The sequence below is a fragment of the Mytilus galloprovincialis genome, chromosome 2 (genome assembly GCF_965363235.1).
Source record: "Mytilus galloprovincialis chromosome 2, xbMytGall1.hap1.1, whole genome shotgun sequence".
NCBI lineage: Eukaryota > Metazoa > Mollusca > Bivalvia > Mytilida > Mytilidae > Mytilus > Mytilus galloprovincialis.
In genome coordinates, this window is record NC_134839.1 from 55,873,258 (window position 1) to 55,895,832 (window position 22,575).

Consider the following 22,575-nt stretch of genomic DNA (forward strand, 5'->3'; position numbering starts at 1 on the left):
TGTAATTTTTTCCAGCAATTTTAAATTTGTGAAGCTTTTTGGTTATAAATAATCCTTACATATGTATTGAATGTACTTTAAATGGAAAGAAAAGTCACAAATAACACATCATATTAGTTTAAAAGGGTCTTAAGCCAAGTAAGACTGGAAAAAAATAAGGGTCAATTTAGGCCGTGCCACATATTTACATTAAAAAATGCATATTGAGGCTATAAGAAATAAAAAATTGTGTCTTTTTTATCATTTCTATACTCATGTGACATGATACAACAAATCTGAGCACAGAAAGACTCTTGCAATTAACTTTTCTTACAGACAGTATGGTCTGATACAAAGAATTTTGCCTTTTTAATGAAAAACTTGAATGCAATTTTAGTCTCAACAGGCTTATATTTAAACCACTTGCTATCCTACAGAAGAAAAGAAAGATATTATGTGAGATGGAACAGGTACAATAGACATTGTAAAGTGCTTTTGATACAAATTTAGTGAGCTCTTGATTGTGGACTTCAAATTTTATGTACCAAGAACCCCACTTTTGACTTCATCCAAACAGGGCGTTAGACAAGGGTCATTTATACAACACATTTTGTACATATTGTCTGAGATAATCTTCTTTTCTGTAGATTCTGAGTTCATAAACAAGTAAAAGAACTAGATAAAGGCATAGAAACACAAGTATTGACACATGAAAACCTTTCAGATAGAAAGTCAGGATGCCATGTTTGCATCAATATTGAAAAAGCCTTAAAATGCCTATTTTGACCATAAAATGCTAAAATTTGTCATTTTTGAAGAAATTCTATAAAATAAAAGTTTAAATCCTTTAGTTTCATGCTATTTGACAAATTGACACCACCAAATCATTTAGGGAAGTTGCCAAAGTACAGATTCTATATTTACAGACTTCACCTCTTAGGTCCGAGAACACAATTAATTCGTAGTGCATTTCTTTTAGAACATAAATGAAAATTAAAAAAATCCCACCTGCGCTTTCTCAATGAAATTTTTACAGTGTGTTGTACTACTTTTGGGACAAGTTATATCAAAATTATAGAAAACTTCATCGCCTCTAACTCAAAATATGGACAATTTTGTGTTTAGGGTGTCTTGAAATCTTTTGACAGCTTCCGAAGTGCTAATTTTTAACCTTTTTCAGCTGGACCAAATCACTACTTTCCTGTAAAATTCTGGACCCAAATTTTTTTACAGTGTAATTTCACCCCACTACTTACAATTTGAGGCATTAAACATGGAGAAATAAATTTGGAAGGGGTTTAAAAATTATTGGCAAGTAACCCACTGTTAACAATAGGGACTATATTCGTGAACAACGAAAATCAAGGGACGACAATTGTGGTCTCGGACCTAATAGGATAGAAAGAGTTGACAAATCTTAAAAAAACTTGGTATGACCAAAGCTTAATAAATTATAACACTGCTTGCAAAGTTTCATAACAATAGGATATATATTATAGACAATATGTTAAATTCTATACTCATCTTTGCGTGTTAAATTTTGACGTTAAAATTGAATAATTTCAACTATCAACATTTTGGGCTTTGAAAATTAAAATATTGCCAAAAAATACTTTTTAAATGCTCTAATATATCATTTATTATGTACTTAAAGCAATAGAGTACTCATTTGATTTATCAGACTTAGCATAATTATTCAAAAGTCAAATTTATATCAGCCTGGGCCTAAAAATTGAGGTTTTTCAATGAAAGGGGGCCTTACATGAAGATGTAATTTTTTCCAGCAATTTTAAATTTGTGAAGCTTTTTGGTTATAAATAATCCTTACATATGTATTGAATGTACTTTAAATGGAAAGAAAAGTCACAAATAACACATCATATTAGTTTAAAAGGGTCTTAAGCCAAGTAAGACTGGAAAAAAATAAGGGTCAATTTAGGCCGTGCCACATATTTACATTAAAAAATGCATATTGAGGCTATAAGAAATAAAAAATTGTGTCTTTTTTATCATTTCTATACTCATGTGACATGATACAACAAATCTGAGCACAGAAAGACTCTTGCAATTAACTTTTCTTACAGACAGTATGGTCTGATACAAAGAATTTTGCCTTTTTAATGAAAAACTTGAATGCAATTTTAGTCTCAACAGGCTTATATTTAAACCACTTGCTATCCTACAGAAGAAAAGAAAGATATTATGTGAGATGGAACAGGTACAATAGACATTGTAAAGTGCTTTTGATACAAATTTAGTGAGCTCTTGATTGTGGACTTCAAATTTTATGTACCAAGAACCCCACTTTTGACTTCATCCAAACAGGGCGTTAGACAAGGGTCATTTATACAACACATTTTGTACATATTGTCTGAGATAATCTTCTTTTCTGTAGATTCTGAGTTCATAAACAAGTAAAAGAACTAGATAAAGGCATAGAAACACAAGTATTGACACATGAAAACCTTTCAGATAGAAAGTCAGGATGCCATGTTTGCATCAATATTGAAAAAGCCTTAAAATGCCTATTTTGACCATAAAATGCTAAAATTTGTCATTTTTGAAGAAATTCTATAAAATAAAAGTTTAAATCCTTTAGTTTCATGCTATTTGACAAATTGACACCACCAAATCATTTAGGGAAGTTGCCAAAGTACAGATTCTATATTTACAGACTTCACCTCTTAAAGAGGTCCGAGAACACAATTAATTCGTAGTGCATTTCTTTTAGAACATAAATGAAAATTAAAAAAATCCCACCTGCGCTTTCTCAATGAAATTTTTACAGTGTGTTGTACTACTTTTGGGACAAGTTATATCAAAATTATAGAAAACTTCATCGCCTCTAACTCAAAATATGGACAATTTTGTGTTTAGGGTGTCTTGAAATCTTTTGACAGCTTCCGAAGTGCTAATTTTTAACCTTTTTCAGCTGGACCAAATCACTACTTTCCTGTAAAATTCTGGACCCAAATTTTTTTACAGTGTAATTTCACCCCACTACTTACAATTTGAGGCATTAAACATGGAGAAATAAATTTGGAAGGGGTTTAAAAATTATTGGCAAGTAACCCACTGTTAACAATAGGGACTATATTCGTGAACAACGAAAATCAAGGGACGACAATTGTGGTCTCGGACCTAATAGGATAGAAAGAGTTGACAAATCTTAAAAAAACTTGGTATGACCAAAGCTTAATAAATTATAACACTGCTTGCAAAGTTTCATAACAATAGGATATATATTATAGACAATATGTTAAATTCTATACTCATCTTTGCGTGTTAAATTTTGACGTTAAAATTGAATAATTTCAACTATCAACATTTTGGGCTTTGAAAATTAAAATATTGCCAAAAAATACTTTTTAAATGCTCTAATATATCATTTATTATGTACTTAAAGCAATAGAGTACTCATTTGATTTATCAGACTTAGCATAATTATTCAAAAGTCAAATTTATATCAGCCTGGGCCTAAAAATTGAGGTTTTTCAATGAAAGGGGGCCTTACATGAAGATGTAATTTTTTCCAGCAATTTTAAATTTGTGAAGCTTTTTGGTTATAAATAATCCTTACATATGTATTGAATGTACTTTAAATGGAAAGAAAAGTCACAAATAACACATCATATTAGTTTAAAAGGGTCTTAAGCCAAGTAAGACTGGAAAAAAATAAGGGTCAATTTAGGCCGTGCCACATATTTACATTAAAAAATGCATATTGAGGCTATAAGAAATAAAAAATTGTGTCTTTTTTATCATTTCTATACTCATGTGACATGATACAACAAATCTGAGCACAGAAAGACTCTTGCAATTAACTTTTCTTACAGACAGTATGGTCTGATACAAAGAATTTTGCCTTTTTAATGAAAAACTTGAATGCAATTTTAGTCTCAACAGGCTTATATTTAAACCACTTGCTATCCTACAGAAGAAAAGAAAGATATTATGTGAGATGGAACAGGTACAATAGACATTGTAAAGTGCTTTTGATACAAATTTAGTGAGCTCTTGATTGTGGACTTCAAATTTTATGTACCAAGAACCCCACTTTTGACTTCATCCAAACAGGGCGTTAGACAAGGGTCATTTATACAACACATTTTGTACATATTGTCTGAGATAATCTTCTTTTCTGTAGATTCTGAGTTCATAAACAAGTAAAAGAACTAGATAAAGGCATAGAAACACAAGTATTGACACATGAAAACCTTTCAGATAGAAAGTCAGGATGCCATGTTTGCATCAATATTGAAAAAGCCTTAAAATGCCTATTTTGACCATAAAATGCTAAAATTTGTCATTTTTGAAGAAATTCTATAAAATAAAAGTTTAAATCCTTTAGTTTCATGCTATTTGACAAATTGACACCACCAAATCATTTAGGGAAGTTGCCAAAGTACAGATTCTATATTTACAGACTTCACCTCTTAGGTCCGAGAACACAATTAATTCGTAGTGCATTTCTTTTAGAACATAAATGAAAATTAAAAAAATCCCACCTGCGCTTTCTCAATGAAATTTTTACAGTGTGTTGTACTACTTTTGGGACAAGTTATATCAAAATTATAGAAAACTTCATCGCCTCTAACTCAAAATATGGACAATTTTGTGTTTAGGGTGTCTTGAAATCTTTTGACAGCTTCCGAAGTGCTAATTTTTAACCTTTTTCAGCTGGACCAAATCACTACTTTCCTGTAAAATTCTGGACCCAAATTTTTTTACAGTGTAATTTCACCCCACTACTTACAATTTGAGGCATTAAACATGGAGAAATAAATTTGGAAGGGGTTTAAAAATTATTGGCAAGTAACCCACTGTTAACAATAGGGACTATATTCGTGAACAACGAAAATCAAGGGACGACAATTGTGGTCTCGGACCTAATAGGATAGAAAGAGTTGACAAATCTTAAAAAAACTTGGTATGACCAAAGCTTAATAAATTATAACACTGCTTGCAAAGTTTCATAACAATAGGATATATATTATAGACAATATGTTAAATTCTATACTCATCTTTGCGTGTTAAATTTTGACGTTAAAATTGAATAATTTCAACTATCAACATTTTGGGCTTTGAAAATTAAAATATTGCCAAAAAATACTTTTTAAATGCTCTAATATATCATTTATTATGTACTTAAAGCAATAGAGTACTCATTTGATTTATCAGACTTAGCATAATTATTCAAAAGTCAAATTTATATCAGCCTGGGCCTAAAAATTGAGGTTTTTCAATGAAAGGGGGCCTTACATGAAGATGTAATTTTTTCCAGCAATTTTAAATTTGTGAAGCTTTTTGGTTATAAATAATCCTTACATATGTATTGAATGTACTTTAAATGGAAAGAAAAGTCACAAATAACACATCATATTAGTTTAAAAGGGTCTTAAGCCAAGTAAGACTGGAAAAAAATAAGGGTCAATTTAGGCCGTGCCACATATTTACATTAAAAAATGCATATTGAGGCTATAAGAAATAAAAAATTGTGTCTTTTTTATCATTTCTATACTCATGTGACATGATACAACAAATCTGAGCACAGAAAGACTCTTGCAATTAACTTTTCTTACAGACAGTATGGTCTGATACAAAGAATTTTGCCTTTTTAATGAAAAACTTGAATGCAATTTTAGTCTCAACAGGCTTATATTTAAACCACTTGCTATCCTACAGAAGAAAAGAAAGATATTATGTGAGATGGAACAGGTACAATAGACATTGTAAAGTGCTTTTGATACAAATTTAGTGAGCTCTTGATTGTGGACTTCAAATTTTATGTACCAAGAACCCCACTTTTGACTTCATCCAAACAGGGCGTTAGACAAGGGTCATTTATACAACACATTTTGTACATATTGTCTGAGATAATCTTCTTTTCTGTAGATTCTGAGTTCATAAACAAGTAAAAGAACTAGATAAAGGCATAGAAACACAAGTATTGACACATGAAAACCTTTCAGATAGAAAGTCAGGATGCCATGTTTGCATCAATATTGAAAAAGCCTTAAAATGCCTATTTTGACCATAAAATGCTAAAATTTGTCATTTTTGAAGAAATTCTATAAAATAAAAGTTTAAATCCTTTAGTTTCATGCTATTTGACAAATTGACACCACCAAATCATTTAGGGAAGTTGCCAAAGTACAGATTCTATATTTACAGACTTCACCTCTTAAAGAGGTCCGAGAACACAATTAATTCGTAGTGCATTTCTTTTAGAACATAAATGAAAATTAAAAAAATCCCACCTGCGCTTTCTCAATGAAATTTTTACAGTGTGTTGTACTACTTTTGGGACAAGTTATATCAAAATTATAGAAAACTTCATCGCCTCTAACTCAAAATATGGACAATTTTGTGTTTAGGGTGTCTTGAAATCTTTTGACAGCTTCCGAAGTGCTAATTTTTAACCTTTTTCAGCTGGACCAAATCACTACTTTCCTGTAAAATTCTGGACCCAAATTTTTTTACAGTGTAATTTCACCCCACTACTTACAATTTGAGGCATTAAACATGGAGAAATAAATTTGGAAGGGGTTTAAAAATTATTGGCAAGTAACCCACTGTTAACAATAGGGACTATATTCGTGAACAACGAAAATCAAGGGACGACAATTGTGGTCTCGGACCTAATAGGATAGAAAGAGTTGACAAATCTTAAAAAAACTTGGTATGACCAAAGCTTAATAAATTATAACACTGCTTGCAAAGTTTCATAACAATAGGATATATATTATAGACAATATGTTAAATTCTATACTCATCTTTGCGTGTTAAATTTTGACGTTAAAATTGAATAATTTCAACTATCAACATTTTGGGCTTTGAAAATTAAAATATTGCCAAAAAATACTTTTTAAATGCTCTAATATATCATTTATTATGTACTTAAAGCAATAGAGTACTCATTTGATTTATCAGACTTAGCATAATTATTCAAAAGTCAAATTTATATCAGCCTGGGCCTAAAAATTGAGGTTTTTCAATGAAAGGGGGCCTTACATGAAGATGTAATTTTTTCCAGCAATTTTAAATTTGTGAAGCTTTTTGGTTATAAATAATCCTTACATATGTATTGAATGTACTTTAAATGGAAAGAAAAGTCACAAATAACACATCATATTAGTTTAAAAGGGTCTTAAGCCAAGTAAGACTGGAAAAAAATAAGGGTCAATTTAGGCCGTGCCACATATTTACATTAAAAAATGCATATTGAGGCTATAAGAAATAAAAAATTGTGTCTTTTTTATCATTTCTATACTCATGTGACATGATACAACAAATCTGAGCACAGAAAGACTCTTGCAATTAACTTTTCTTACAGACAGTATGGTCTGATACAAAGAATTTTGCCTTTTTAATGAAAAACTTGAATGCAATTTTAGTCTCAACAGGCTTATATTTAAACCACTTGCTATCCTACAGAAGAAAAGAAAGATATTATGTGAGATGGAACAGGTACAATAGACATTGTAAAGTGCTTTTGATACAAATTTAGTGAGCTCTTGATTGTGGACTTCAAATTTTATGTACCAAGAACCCCACTTTTGACTTCATCCAAACAGGGCGTTAGACAAGGGTCATTTATACAACACATTTTGTACATATTGTCTGAGATAATCTTCTTTTCTGTAGATTCTGAGTTCATAAACAAGTAAAAGAACTAGATAAAGGCATAGAAACACAAGTATTGACACATGAAAACCTTTCAGATAGAAAGTCAGGATGCCATGTTTGCATCAATATTGAAAAAGCCTTAAAATGCCTATTTTGACCATAAAATGCTAAAATTTGTCATTTTTGAAGAAATTCTATAAAATAAAAGTTTAAATCCTTTAGTTTCATGCTATTTGACAAATTGACACCACCAAATCATTTAGGGAAGTTGCCAAAGTACAGATTCTATATTTACAGACTTCACCTCTTAAAGAGGTCCGAGAACACAATTAATTCGTAGTGCATTTCTTTTAGAACATAAATGAAAATTAAAAAAATCCCACCTGCGCTTTCTCAATGAAATTTTTACAGTGTGTTGTACTACTTTTGGGACAAGTTATATCAAAATTATAGAAAACTTCATCGCCTCTAACTCAAAATATGGACAATTTTGTGTTTAGGGTGTCTTGAAATCTTTTGACAGCTTCCGAAGTGCTAATTTTTAACCTTTTTCAGCTGGACCAAATCACTACTTTCCTGTAAAATTCTGGACCCAAATTTTTTTACAGTGTAATTTCACCCCACTACTTACAATTTGAGGCATTAAACATGGAGAAATAAATTTGGAAGGGGTTTAAAAATTATTGGCAAGTAACCCACTGTTAACAATAGGGACTATATTCGTGAACAACGAAAATCAAGGGACGACAATTGTGGTCTCGGACCTAATAGGATAGAAAGAGTTGACAAATCTTAAAAAAACTTGGTATGACCAAAGCTTAATAAATTATAACACTGCTTGCAAAGTTTCATAACAATAGGATATATATTATAGACAATATGTTAAATTCTATACTCATCTTTGCGTGTTAAATTTTGACGTTAAAATTGAATAATTTCAACTATCAACATTTTGGGCTTTGAAAATTAAAATATTGCCAAAAAATACTTTTTAAATGCTCTAATATATCATTTATTATGTACTTAAAGCAATAGAGTACTCATTTGATTTATCAGACTTAGCATAATTATTCAAAAGTCAAATTTATATCAGCCTGGGCCTAAAAATTGAGGTTTTTCAATGAAAGGGGGCCTTACATGAAGATGTAATTTTTTCCAGCAATTTTAAATTTGTGAAGCTTTTTGGTTATAAATAATCCTTACATATGTATTGAATGTACTTTAAATGGAAAGAAAAGTCACAAATAACACATCATATTAGTTTAAAAGGGTCTTAAGCCAAGTAAGACTGGAAAAAAATAAGGGTCAATTTAGGCCGTGCCACATATTTACATTAAAAAATGCATATTGAGGCTATAAGAAATAAAAAATTGTGTCTTTTTTATCATTTCTATACTCATGTGACATGATACAACAAATCTGAGCACAGAAAGACTCTTGCAATTAACTTTTCTTACAGACAGTATGGTCTGATACAAAGAATTTTGCCTTTTTAATGAAAAACTTGAATGCAATTTTAGTCTCAACAGGCTTATATTTAAACCACTTGCTATCCTACAGAAGAAAAGAAAGATATTATGTGAGATGGAACAGGTACAATAGACATTGTAAAGTGCTTTTGATACAAATTTAGTGAGCTCTTGATTGTGGACTTCAAATTTTATGTACCAAGAACCCCACTTTTGACTTCATCCAAACAGGGCGTTAGACAAGGGTCATTTATACAACACATTTTGTACATATTGTCTGAGATAATCTTCTTTTCTGTAGATTCTGAGTTCATAAACAAGTAAAAGAACTAGATAAAGGCATAGAAACACAAGTATTGACACATGAAAACCTTTCAGATAGAAAGTCAGGATGCCATGTTTGCATCAATATTGAAAAAGCCTTAAAATGCCTATTTTGACCATAAAATGCTAAAATTTGTCATTTTTGAAGAAATTCTATAAAATAAAAGTTTAAATCCTTTAGTTTCATGCTATTTGACAAATTGACACCACCAAATCATTTAGGGAAGTTGCCAAAGTACAGATTCTATATTTACAGACTTCACCTCTTAGGTCCGAGAACACAATTAATTCGTAGTGCATTTCTTTTAGAACATAAATGAAAATTAAAAAAATCCCACCTGCGCTTTCTCAATGAAATTTTTACAGTGTGTTGTACTACTTTTGGGACAAGTTATATCAAAATTATAGAAAACTTCATCGCCTCTAACTCAAAATATGGACAATTTTGTGTTTAGGGTGTCTTGAAATCTTTTGACAGCTTCCGAAGTGCTAATTTTTAACCTTTTTCAGCTGGACCAAATCACTACTTTCCTGTAAAATTCTGGACCCAAATTTTTTTACAGTGTAATTTCACCCCACTACTTACAATTTGAGGCATTAAACATGGAGAAATAAATTTGGAAGGGGTTTAAAAATTATTGGCAAGTAACCCACTGTTAACAATAGGGACTATATTCGTGAACAACGAAAATCAAGGGACGACAATTGTGGTCTCGGACCTAATAGGATAGAAAGAGTTGACAAATCTTAAAAAAACTTGGTATGACCAAAGCTTAATAAATTATAACACTGCTTGCAAAGTTTCATAACAATAGGATATATATTATAGACAATATGTTAAATTCTATACTCATCTTTGCGTGTTAAATTTTGACGTTAAAATTGAATAATTTCAACTATCAACATTTTGGGCTTTGAAAATTAAAATATTGCCAAAAAATACTTTTTAAATGCTCTAATATATCATTTATTATGTACTTAAAGCAATAGAGTACTCATTTGATTTATCAGACTTAGCATAATTATTCAAAAGTCAAATTTATATCAGCCTGGGCCTAAAAATTGAGGTTTTTCAATGAAAGGGGGCCTTACATGAAGATGTAATTTTTTCCAGCAATTTTAAATTTGTGAAGCTTTTTGGTTATAAATAATCCTTACATATGTATTGAATGTACTTTAAATGGAAAGAAAAGTCACAAATAACACATCATATTAGTTTAAAAGGGTCTTAAGCCAAGTAAGACTGGAAAAAAATAAGGGTCAATTTAGGCCGTGCCACATATTTACATTAAAAAATGCATATTGAGGCTATAAGAAATAAAAAATTGTGTCTTTTTTATCATTTCTATACTCATGTGACATGATACAACAAATCTGAGCACAGAAAGACTCTTGCAATTAACTTTTCTTACAGACAGTATGGTCTGATACAAAGAATTTTGCCTTTTTAATGAAAAACTTGAATGCAATTTTAGTCTCAACAGGCTTATATTTAAACCACTTGCTATCCTACAGAAGAAAAGAAAGATATTATGTGAGATGGAACAGGTACAATAGACATTGTAAAGTGCTTTTGATACAAATTTAGTGAGCTCTTGATTGTGGACTTCAAATTTTATGTACCAAGAACCCCACTTTTGACTTCATCCAAACAGGGCGTTAGACAAGGGTCATTTATACAACACATTTTGTACATATTGTCTGAGATAATCTTCTTTTCTGTAGATTCTGAGTTCATAAACAAGTAAAAGAACTAGATAAAGGCATAGAAACACAAGTATTGACACATGAAAACCTTTCAGATAGAAAGTCAGGATGCCATGTTTGCATCAATATTGAAAAAGCCTTAAAATGCCTATTTTGACCATAAAATGCTAAAATTTGTCATTTTTGAAGAAATTCTATAAAATAAAAGTTTAAATCCTTTAGTTTCATGCTATTTGACAAATTGACACCACCAAATCATTTAGGGAAGTTGCCAAAGTACAGATTCTATATTTACAGACTTCACCTCTTAAAGAGGTCCGAGAACACAATTAATTCGTAGTGCATTTCTTTTAGAACATAAATGAAAATTAAAAAAATCCCACCTGCGCTTTCTCAATGAAATTTTTACAGTGTGTTGTACTACTTTTGGGACAAGTTATATCAAAATTATAGAAAACTTCATCGCCTCTAACTCAAAATATGGACAATTTTGTGTTTAGGGTGTCTTGAAATCTTTTGACAGCTTCCGAAGTGCTAATTTTTAACCTTTTTCAGCTGGACCAAATCACTACTTTCCTGTAAAATTCTGGACCCAAATTTTTTTACAGTGTAATTTCACCCCACTACTTACAATTTGAGGCATTAAACATGGAGAAATAAATTTGGAAGGGGTTTAAAAATTATTGGCAAGTAACCCACTGTTAACAATAGGGACTATATTCGTGAACAACGAAAATCAAGGGACGACAATTGTGGTCTCGGACCTAATAGGATAGAAAGAGTTGACAAATCTTAAAAAAACTTGGTATGACCAAAGCTTAATAAATTATAACACTGCTTGCAAAGTTTCATAACAATAGGATATATATTATAGACAATATGTTAAATTCTATACTCATCTTTGCGTGTTAAATTTTGACGTTAAAATTGAATAATTTCAACTATCAACATTTTGGGCTTTGAAAATTAAAATATTGCCAAAAAATACTTTTTAAATGCTCTAATATATCATTTATTATGTACTTAAAGCAATAGAGTACTCATTTGATTTATCAGACTTAGCATAATTATTCAAAAGTCAAATTTATATCAGCCTGGGCCTAAAAATTGAGGTTTTTCAATGAAAGGGGGCCTTACATGAAGATGTAATTTTTTCCAGCAATTTTAAATTTGTGAAGCTTTTTGGTTATAAATAATCCTTACATATGTATTGAATGTACTTTAAATGGAAAGAAAAGTCACAAATAACACATCATATTAGTTTAAAAGGGTCTTAAGCCAAGTAAGACTGGAAAAAAATAAGGGTCAATTTAGGCCGTGCCACATATTTACATTAAAAAATGCATATTGAGGCTATAAGAAATAAAAAATTGTGTCTTTTTTATCATTTCTATACTCATGTGACATGATACAACAAATCTGAGCACAGAAAGACTCTTGCAATTAACTTTTCTTACAGACAGTATGGTCTGATACAAAGAATTTTGCCTTTTTAATGAAAAACTTGAATGCAATTTTAGTCTCAACAGGCTTATATTTAAACCACTTGCTATCCTACAGAAGAAAAGAAAGATATTATGTGAGATGGAACAGGTACAATAGACATTGTAAAGTGCTTTTGATACAAATTTAGTGAGCTCTTGATTGTGGACTTCAAATTTTATGTACCAAGAACCCCACTTTTGACTTCATCCAAACAGGGCGTTAGACAAGGGTCATTTATACAACACATTTTGTACATATTGTCTGAGATAATCTTCTTTTCTGTAGATTCTGAGTTCATAAACAAGTAAAAGAACTAGATAAAGGCATAGAAACACAAGTATTGACACATGAAAACCTTTCAGATAGAAAGTCAGGATGCCATGTTTGCATCAATATTGAAAAAGCCTTAAAATGCCTATTTTGACCATAAAATGCTAAAATTTGTCATTTTTGAAGAAATTCTATAAAATAAAAGTTTAAATCCTTTAGTTTCATGCTATTTGACAAATTGACACCACCAAATCATTTAGGGAAGTTGCCAAAGTACAGATTCTATATTTACAGACTTCACCTCTTAAAGAGGTCCGAGAACACAATTAATTCGTAGTGCATTTCTTTTAGAACATAAATGAAAATTAAAAAAATCCCACCTGCGCTTTCTCAATGAAATTTTTACAGTGTGTTGTACTACTTTTGGGACAAGTTATATCAAAATTATAGAAAACTTCATCGCCTCTAACTCAAAATATGGACAATTTTGTGTTTAGGGTGTCTTGAAATCTTTTGACAGCTTCCGAAGTGCTAATTTTTAACCTTTTTCAGCTGGACCAAATCACTACTTTCCTGTAAAATTCTGGACCCAAATTTTTTTACAGTGTAATTTCACCCCACTACTTACAATTTGAGGCATTAAACATGGAGAAATAAATTTGGAAGGGGTTTAAAAATTATTGGCAAGTAACCCACTGTTAACAATAGGGACTATATTCGTGAACAACGAAAATCAAGGGACGACAATTGTGGTCTCGGACCTAATAGGATAGAAAGAGTTGACAAATCTTAAAAAAACTTGGTATGACCAAAGCTTAATAAATTATAACACTGCTTGCAAAGTTTCATAACAATAGGATATATATTATAGACAATATGTTAAATTCTATACTCATCTTTGCGTGTTAAATTTTGACGTTAAAATTGAATAATTTCAACTATCAACATTTTGGGCTTTGAAAATTAAAATATTGCCAAAAAATACTTTTTAAATGCTCTAATATATCATTTATTATGTACTTAAAGCAATAGAGTACTCATTTGATTTATCAGACTTAGCATAATTATTCAAAAGTCAAATTTATATCAGCCTGGGCCTAAAAATTGAGGTTTTTCAATGAAAGGGGGCCTTACATGAAGATGTAATTTTTTCCAGCAATTTTAAATTTGTGAAGCTTTTTGGTTATAAATAATCCTTACATATGTATTGAATGTACTTTAAATGGAAAGAAAAGTCACAAATAACACATCATATTAGTTTAAAAGGGTCTTAAGCCAAGTAAGACTGGAAAAAAATAAGGGTCAATTTAGGCCGTGCCACATATTTACATTAAAAAATGCATATTGAGGCTATAAGAAATAAAAAATTGTGTCTTTTTTATCATTTCTATACTCATGTGACATGATACAACAAATCTGAGCACAGAAAGACTCTTGCAATTAACTTTTCTTACAGACAGTATGGTCTGATACAAAGAATTTTGCCTTTTTAATGAAAAACTTGAATGCAATTTTAGTCTCAACAGGCTTATATTTAAACCACTTGCTATCCTACAGAAGAAAAGAAAGATATTATGTGAGATGGAACAGGTACAATAGACATTGTAAAGTGCTTTTGATACAAATTTAGTGAGCTCTTGATTGTGGACTTCAAATTTTATGTACCAAGAACCCCACTTTTGACTTCATCCAAACAGGGCGTTAGACAAGGGTCATTTATACAACACATTTTGTACATATTGTCTGAGATAATCTTCTTTTCTGTAGATTCTGAGTTCATAAACAAGTAAAAGAACTAGATAAAGGCATAGAAACACAAGTATTGACACATGAAAACCTTTCAGATAGAAAGTCAGGATGCCATGTTTGCATCAATATTGAAAAAGCCTTAAAATGCCTATTTTGACCATAAAATGCTAAAATTTGTCATTTTTGAAGAAATTCTATAAAATAAAAGTTTAAATCCTTTAGTTTCATGCTATTTGACAAATTGACACCACCAAATCATTTAGGGAAGTTGCCAAAGTACAGATTCTATATTTACAGACTTCACCTCTTAGGTCCGAGAACACAATTAATTCGTAGTGCATTTCTTTTAGAACATAAATGAAAATTAAAAAAATCCCACCTGCGCTTTCTCAATGAAATTTTTACAGTGTGTTGTACTACTTTTGGGACAAGTTATATCAAAATTATAGAAAACTTCATCGCCTCTAACTCAAAATATGGACAATTTTGTGTTTAGGGTGTCTTGAAATCTTTTGACAGCTTCCGAAGTGCTAATTTTTAACCTTTTTCAGCTGGACCAAATCACTACTTTCCTGTAAAATTCTGGACCCAAATTTTTTTACAGTGTAATTTCACCCCACTACTTACAATTTGAGGCATTAAACATGGAGAAATAAATTTGGAAGGGGTTTAAAAATTATTGGCAAGTAACCCACTGTTAACAATAGGGACTATATTCGTGAACAACGAAAATCAAGGGACGACAATTGTGGTCTCGGACCTAATAGGATAGAAAGAGTTGACAAATCTTAAAAAAACTTGGTATGACCAAAGCTTAATAAATTATAACACTGCTTGCAAAGTTTCATAACAATAGGATATATATTATAGACAATATGTTAAATTCTATACTCATCTTTGCGTGTTAAATTTTGACGTTAAAATTGAATAATTTCAACTATCAACATTTTGGGCTTTGAAAATTAAAATATTGCCAAAAAATACTTTTTAAATGCTCTAATATATCATTTATTATGTACTTAAAGCAATAGAGTACTCATTTGATTTATCAGACTTAGCATAATTATTCAAAAGTCAAATTTATATCAGCCTGGGCCTAAAAATTGAGGTTTTTCAATGAAAGGGGGCCTTACATGAAGATGTAATTTTTTCCAGCAATTTTAAATTTGTGAAGCTTTTTGGTTATAAATAATCCTTACATATGTATTGAATGTACTTTAAATGGAAAGAAAAGTCACAAATAACACATCATATTAGTTTAAAAGGGTCTTAAGCCAAGTAAGACTGGAAAAAAATAAGGGTCAATTTAGGCCGTGCCACATATTTACATTAAAAAATGCATATTGAGGCTATAAGAAATAAAAAATTGTGTCTTTTTTATCATTTCTATACTCATGTGACATGATACAACAAATCTGAGCACAGAAAGACTCTTGCAATTAACTTTTCTTACAGACAGTATGGTCTGATACAAAGAATTTTGCCTTTTTAATGAAAAACTTGAATGCAATTTTAGTCTCAACAGGCTTATATTTAAACCACTTGCTATCCTACAGAAGAAAAGAAAGATATTATGTGAGATGGAACAGGTACAATAGACATTGTAAAGTGCTTTTGATACAAATTTAGTGAGCTCTTGATTGTGGACTTCAAATTTTATGTACCAAGAACCCCACTTTTGACTTCATCCAAACAGGGCGTTAGACAAGGGTCATTTATACAACACATTTTGTACATATTGTCTGAGATAATCTTCTTTTCTGTAGATTCTGAGTTCATAAACAAGTAAAAGAACTAGATAAAGGCATAGAAACACAAGTATTGACACATGAAAACCTTTCAGATAGAAAGTCAGGATGCCATGTTTGCATCAATATTGAAAAAGCCTTAAAATGCCTATTTTGACCATAAAATGCTAAAATTTGTCATTTTTGAAGAAATTCTATAAAATAAAAGTTTAAATCCTTTAGTTTCATGCTATTTGACAAATTGACACCACCAAATCATTTAGGGAAGTTGCCAAAGTACAGATTCTATATTTACAGACTTCACCTCTTAAAGAGGTCCGAGAACACAATTAATTCGTAGTGCATTTCTTTTAGAACATAAATGAAAATTAAAAAAATCCCACCTGCGCTTTCTCAATGAAATTTTTACAGTGTGTTGTACTACTTTTGGGACAAGTTATATCAAAATTATAGAAAACTTCATCGCCTCTAACTCAAAATATGGACAATTTTGTGTTTAGGGTGTCTTGAAATCTTTTGACAGCTTCCGAAGTGCTAATTTTTAACCTTTTTCAGCTGGACCAAATCACTACTTTCCTGTAAAATTCTGGACCCAAATTTTTTTACAGTGTAATTTCACCCCACTACTTACAATTTGAGGCATTAAACATGGAGAAATAAATTTGGAAGGGGTTTAAAAATTATTGGCAAGTAACCCACTGTTAACAATAGGGACTATATTCGTGAACAACGAAAATCAAGGGACGACAATTGTGGTCTCGGACCTAATAGGATAGAAAGAGTTGACAAATCTTAAAAAAACTTGGTATGACCAAAGCTTAATAAATTATAACACTGCTTGCAAAGTTTCATAACAATAGGATATATATTATAGACAATATGTTAAATTCTATACTCATCTTTGCGTGTTAAATTTTGACGTTAAAATTGAATAATTTCAACTATCAACATTTTGGGCTTTGAAAATTAAAATATTGCCAAAAAATACTTTTTAAATGCTCTAATATATCATTTATTATGTACTTAAAGCAATAGAGTACTCATTTGATTTATCAGACTTAGCATAATTATTCAAAAGTCAAATTTATATCAGCCTGGGCCTAAAAATTGAGGTTTTTCAATGAAAGGGGGCCTTACATGAAGATGTAATTTTTTCCAGCAATTTTAAATTTGTGAAGCTTTTTGGTTATAAATAATCCTTACATATGTATTGAATGTACTTTAAATGGAAAGAAAAGTCACAAATAACACATCATATTAGTTTAAAAGGGTCTTAAGCCAAGTAAGACTGGAAAAAAATAAGGGTCAATTTAGGCCGTGCCACATATTTACATTAAAAAATGCATATTGAGGCTATAAGAAATAAAAAATTGTGTCTTTTTTATCATTTCTATACTCATGTGACATGATACAACAAATCTGAGCACAGAAAGACTCTTGCAATTAACTTTTCTTACAGACAGTATGGTCTGATACAAAGAATTTTGCCTTTTTAATGAAAAACTTGAATGCAATTTTAGTCTCAACAGGCTTATATTTAAACCACTTGCTATCCTACAGAAGAAAAGAAAGATATTATGTGAGATGGAACAGGTACAATAGACATTGTAAAGTGCTTTTGATACAAATTTAGTGAGCTCTTGATTGTGGACTTCAAATTTTATGTACCAAGAACCCCACTTTTGACTTCATCCAAACAGGGCGTTAGACAAGGGTCATTTATACAACACATTTTGTACATATTGTCTGAGATAATCTTCTTTTCTGTAGATTCTGAGTTCATAAACAAGTAAAAGAACTAGATAAAGGCATAGAAACACAAGTATTGACACATGAAAACCTTTCAGATAGAAAGTCAGGATGCCATGTTTGCATCAATATTGAAAAAGCCTTAAAATGCCTATTTTGACCATAAAATGCTAAAATTTGTCATTTTTGAAGAAATTCTATAAAATAAAAGTTTAAATCCTTTAGTTTCATGCTATTTGACAAATTGACACCACCAAATCATTTAGGGAAGTTGCCAAAGTACAGATTCTATATTTACAGACTTCACCTCTTAGGTCCGAGAACACAATTAATTCGTAGTGCATTTCTTTTAGAACATAAATGAAAATTAAAAAAATCCCACCTGCGCTTTCTCAATGAAATTTTTACAGTGTGTTGTACTACTTTTGGGACAAGTTATATCAAAATTATAGAAAACTTCATCGCCTCTAACTCAAAATATGGACAATTTTGTGTTTAGGGTGTCTTGAAATCTTTTGACAGCTTCCGAAGTGCTAATTTTTAACCTTTTTCAGCTGGACCAAATCACTACTTTCCTGTAAAATTCTGGACCCAAATTTTTTTACAGTGTAATTTCACCCCACTACTTACAATTTGAGGCATTAAACATGGAGAAATAAATTTGGAAGGGGTTTAAAAATTATTGGCAAGTAACCCACTGTTAACAATAGGGACTATATTCGTGAACAACGAAAATCAAGGGACGACAATTGTGGTCTCGGACCATATGTATAAGACATGATTGGTACATACTGATCTTTAAAATAGGGAGGCATTTGCGTTTGAACTAATTTATGATGAAGGATATTGCCCAAGTAGACGGAATCGAGACCTTAGTTGGCAAAGGAAAGTTTAAGACAAGATCTTTTCCTCTTTTTTCATCTTTCCAATGCGAACTGGTTTGAAAAGTCTGTGACTTGGAATATCCGAAATGATAGCTGTAAATTTGTAATGGTTAGAATGAGGGTTTGTAATAGTGGTTTTGAAAAACTTAGGATTTTCTTATCCCAGACATAGATTACCTTAGCCGTATTTGGCACAACTTTTCGGAATTTTGGATCCTCAATGCTCTTCAACTTTTTACTTGTTTGGTTTTATAAAGATTTTGATATGAGCGTCACTGATAAGTCTTATGTAGACGAAACGCGCGTCTGGCGTACTAAATTATAATCCTGGTACCTTTGATAAATATAATTCCAACATAAATTGAACGGAGAATGAAGTTTAAACACCATTCACTATATTCTATCAAGATTGATGTTTTTATGTCTTATAATTACCGATGAACTTGTCCTTGCAAAAGTTTATATCCAACGTAAAACATATACAGTTTAAAATTTAGTTAAAACAAGTTTATGATAAATAAAGATGCAATTTCTTAACGGAAAATATAAAACTAATGCATATAAAATGAAAAATAAATTGTTATATGACTATTGTTTCTTATTAATCTATTAAATACAATTCATCGTTCAAAGTTTTGAAATTCTCCTGGCATATTACTAAGTTCTTTAATGGTAGGGAATTTCTTTGTATCCCTAATTCTTTTAGTCACCGTTATATCTGGTTGAGGTCTTGGGGTCTTGGATGCTCTGGGTTTTAAATCAACTGAAAACACTGATAAATTTGCTTCAGACATAACCATATCAATACTAGAAGGTCTCTGAATCGATAATGGTGTTGAAGTTCTAGGATCATAACTAAAAGAATTGTTAAAACTATTGTCATGAGCTGCTGTTTTAATTGTTCCATTTGTGATTTTATTTTTGCGCATGCTCATTGTTCGACTCTTTGCCTGAGGGTCATGAACATATTGACTCATTCTACTTTGAGGTGGAAAAATGGATGCTGCCTTGCTCATTCTACTGGCTGCTGCTTCTCTATTATATGCATCTTTATTTGCAGCATCCTTAGCCTTTAACACTGCGATAACACGCAATTCTCTCTCTAAGTTAGTTTTCACTCTGTCGATAACCAGCGCCTGGTTACGTTTACGTTCACTTTCTTCACGCACCTGGGTAGCAACTCGACTTTTCATTGTGTCTATTGTCGCTATGTGGGGTTGTGGTTTCGTTACTAATTTAAGCTGTCCTTCTGGTTCTTGAAACTCGGCGTTTTGTTTCCATTGTTGAAGTTCCATGCTCTGTGGTTGACCATTCCTGATTGGTTTCACTACAAGTTTAGGCTCTGTTATTATTTCCTTGTTTACCATGGTATTGGTGTCTGACAAAGTAAACACAGTATGGGCTCCTCTAGGAAGAGTTTTTGGAACTAATAAAAATAAAAAATAAATAATCTATTAATATGCTAATTAGATTTATTCTCTAACTCTAATCTAAGAGAAGAAATTCTAAACATTTTGCATTTGTCACGCACATAAACATACATATTTTGATTTATTACACTATATATTGTGTTGTATGTATTGACGTTAAAGGGACACTAGCTGTCAAATTCATGTTCTCCGATTTGAATTAAATTCTCATATTTGATTTATAAGAATGTAACACATTTATCCAAACTATTAAAAGTATAAAATAAACAATTTACAGGGCATGGGCTCTAAAATATGTAGCTTCATTTCGTGTGTATTTTTGTTAAGACGCCATCTTAATAACCATCTAGGTGACCACCGACGGTCATATAACCCAACCAATCAACTATCGAATTGACCTTCGAAGTCCTCCGATGACCATATAACGATGTAAACATAAATATAGATATAAAAAGATTAAGCGAACCCGTGTAATTGAATCTTTTTAGGTCTGTTTATTTTCATATTATAGATTAAAAATATATGTTTATCATCGTTTTTACCTGTATAAGAATGTGTTTTTTGTTGGATCGAACCAGTCAATCAAATGATTAAATTCAAGTTCACATGAATACGGATTCAATATGAGGTCGAATTATTCACATGCGAGTGAATAATTTATCATCAATGTTTTTTTTAGCTTATTTTGACAAAATTGAACAATTATTTCACAATTATTTCACTATTTCCTTTTTTTATTAATGATTGAACAAAAAATATTATATTTTAGATTTTTTATATATCTCGTAGCTAGTGCTCCTTTACCGCCACCGCTTTGGTTACAAATCTATTTTGAAAACGGTACGAATAAGGTAACACTTTTGAATATAGCTAGTGCTCCTTTAATGCCTCGACCGCTTTGGTTAAAAATCTATTTTGAAAACGGTACGAATAAGGTAACATTTTTGAATCTAGCAGTTTGATTATTCCACGATAGACCTCATTTTGGCGAATAAGACATTCACATTTTCTAGTTATTTTTCGAAATATTTGAAATTTGATTGATTTGCAGTAATATTCCGTTTATTTATCTCTCTTTGGATTGAACGCATTTGGGAAAAAGATCTGTTCCATTGCAAGTAATCAATTGCATGACTGAATATTAAATAAAATAAAATTCTAACTAAATTATAAACTATCGGTCTTATGATTGCTTTAATAATTTAATATTAGATACAACTATCGATACAAAATGAATAGATACTAATGAATCTAATCCAAGATCGAACCAAATTCTGATTTAGAATACTGTTATCTTTGGTTTGTGTGGTCTGGAATCTGTCTGTTTTCAGATATTGTTATCTTAATTCTGTATTATTTCAGAATTTTTCTATTTCTTCTTTGCATTAGCCCATGTGACAAACGGTTGATTGCTTTTTCTGATTACATAAATACATTGTTGCTGTAGATTTTCAAAAATTAAACATAATAGGAGATTCAAATGGCGTTAGATGCATGCATGACAACCGATACCCTGTTCTTTTGATTTCATGATATTCTTCGTTTCATTACATTGATTCGTATCTATTTGTTTAATGCATTTATAAGATTTGAAAATCGATAAACCACTGTTATCTCTAATATATATAATGCAATTTACCATTTGCTGATTGACAAGATCATGGAAATTTGACTATACTTACTGATAATGATTTTCTTTGTGTGTTTTTCAATATAACTTCTATAACAACAAATACCAATTACTAGACCCAGAAATATGATTAACATAAGACTGAACACTATTGCAAAGATTGCTGCAATAGACAATGGATCATCGGGCGGTGTTACTGGTGCTGAAAGTAGAGAGATTAAACTGATGTTCGGCTGATTCGTTGTTTAAGAATCTAAAAGATTGCGGATAATTGCTATGTTTGCACACAAATGTGAAAACCGAAAGTAATGCAACTAGATGACTAAACTAAAAAATTGTCATCACAACATACGGTGTACGCTTTTGAAAATATTTTAATAAATAACATAGATGTAAAAAAGTTACATGCATATTTTTAGCCCTATATAATTTAAAGATTTAAAGAGCATTGAAAACCGAAGAAAAAAAAAACATTTGTACCAAATATGACTTGGGGTAGAGCAACTCGAATAGTTAAACATT

The 22,575-nt window shown here is 30.8% G+C and overlaps 1 protein-coding gene across 1 annotated transcript; it reads right to left on the bottom strand.

The window, feature by feature from the left end:
• Positions 1–19,473: 19,473 nt before the first annotated feature.
• On the bottom strand, positions 19,474–22,336 carry LOC143063892 (uncharacterized). Its single transcript, XM_076236327.1, has 2 exons — positions 22,106–22,336; positions 19,474–20,419 (listed from the first exon to the last, which is right to left on the bottom strand). The coding sequence occupies exons 1-2, from the start codon at positions 22,188–22,190 to the stop codon at positions 19,614–19,616; spliced, it is 891 nt and encodes a 296-aa protein (XP_076092442.1). The 5' UTR covers positions 22,191–22,336; the 3' UTR covers positions 19,474–19,613.
• Positions 22,337–22,575: the final 239 nt, after the last annotated feature.

What these genes read in the sequence shown, in the direction of transcription:
- LOC143063892 (XM_076236327.1), bottom strand. Translation starts at nt 22,190, where the DNA reads ATGTTAATCATATTTCTGGGTCTAGTAATTGGTATTTGTTGTTATAGA. An exon ending in CACAAAGAAAATCATTATCA is followed by an intron (nt 20,420 to 22,105) that starts GTAAGTATAGTC and finishes TATTTTTATTAG; the next exon opens with TTCCAAAAACTCTTCCTAGA.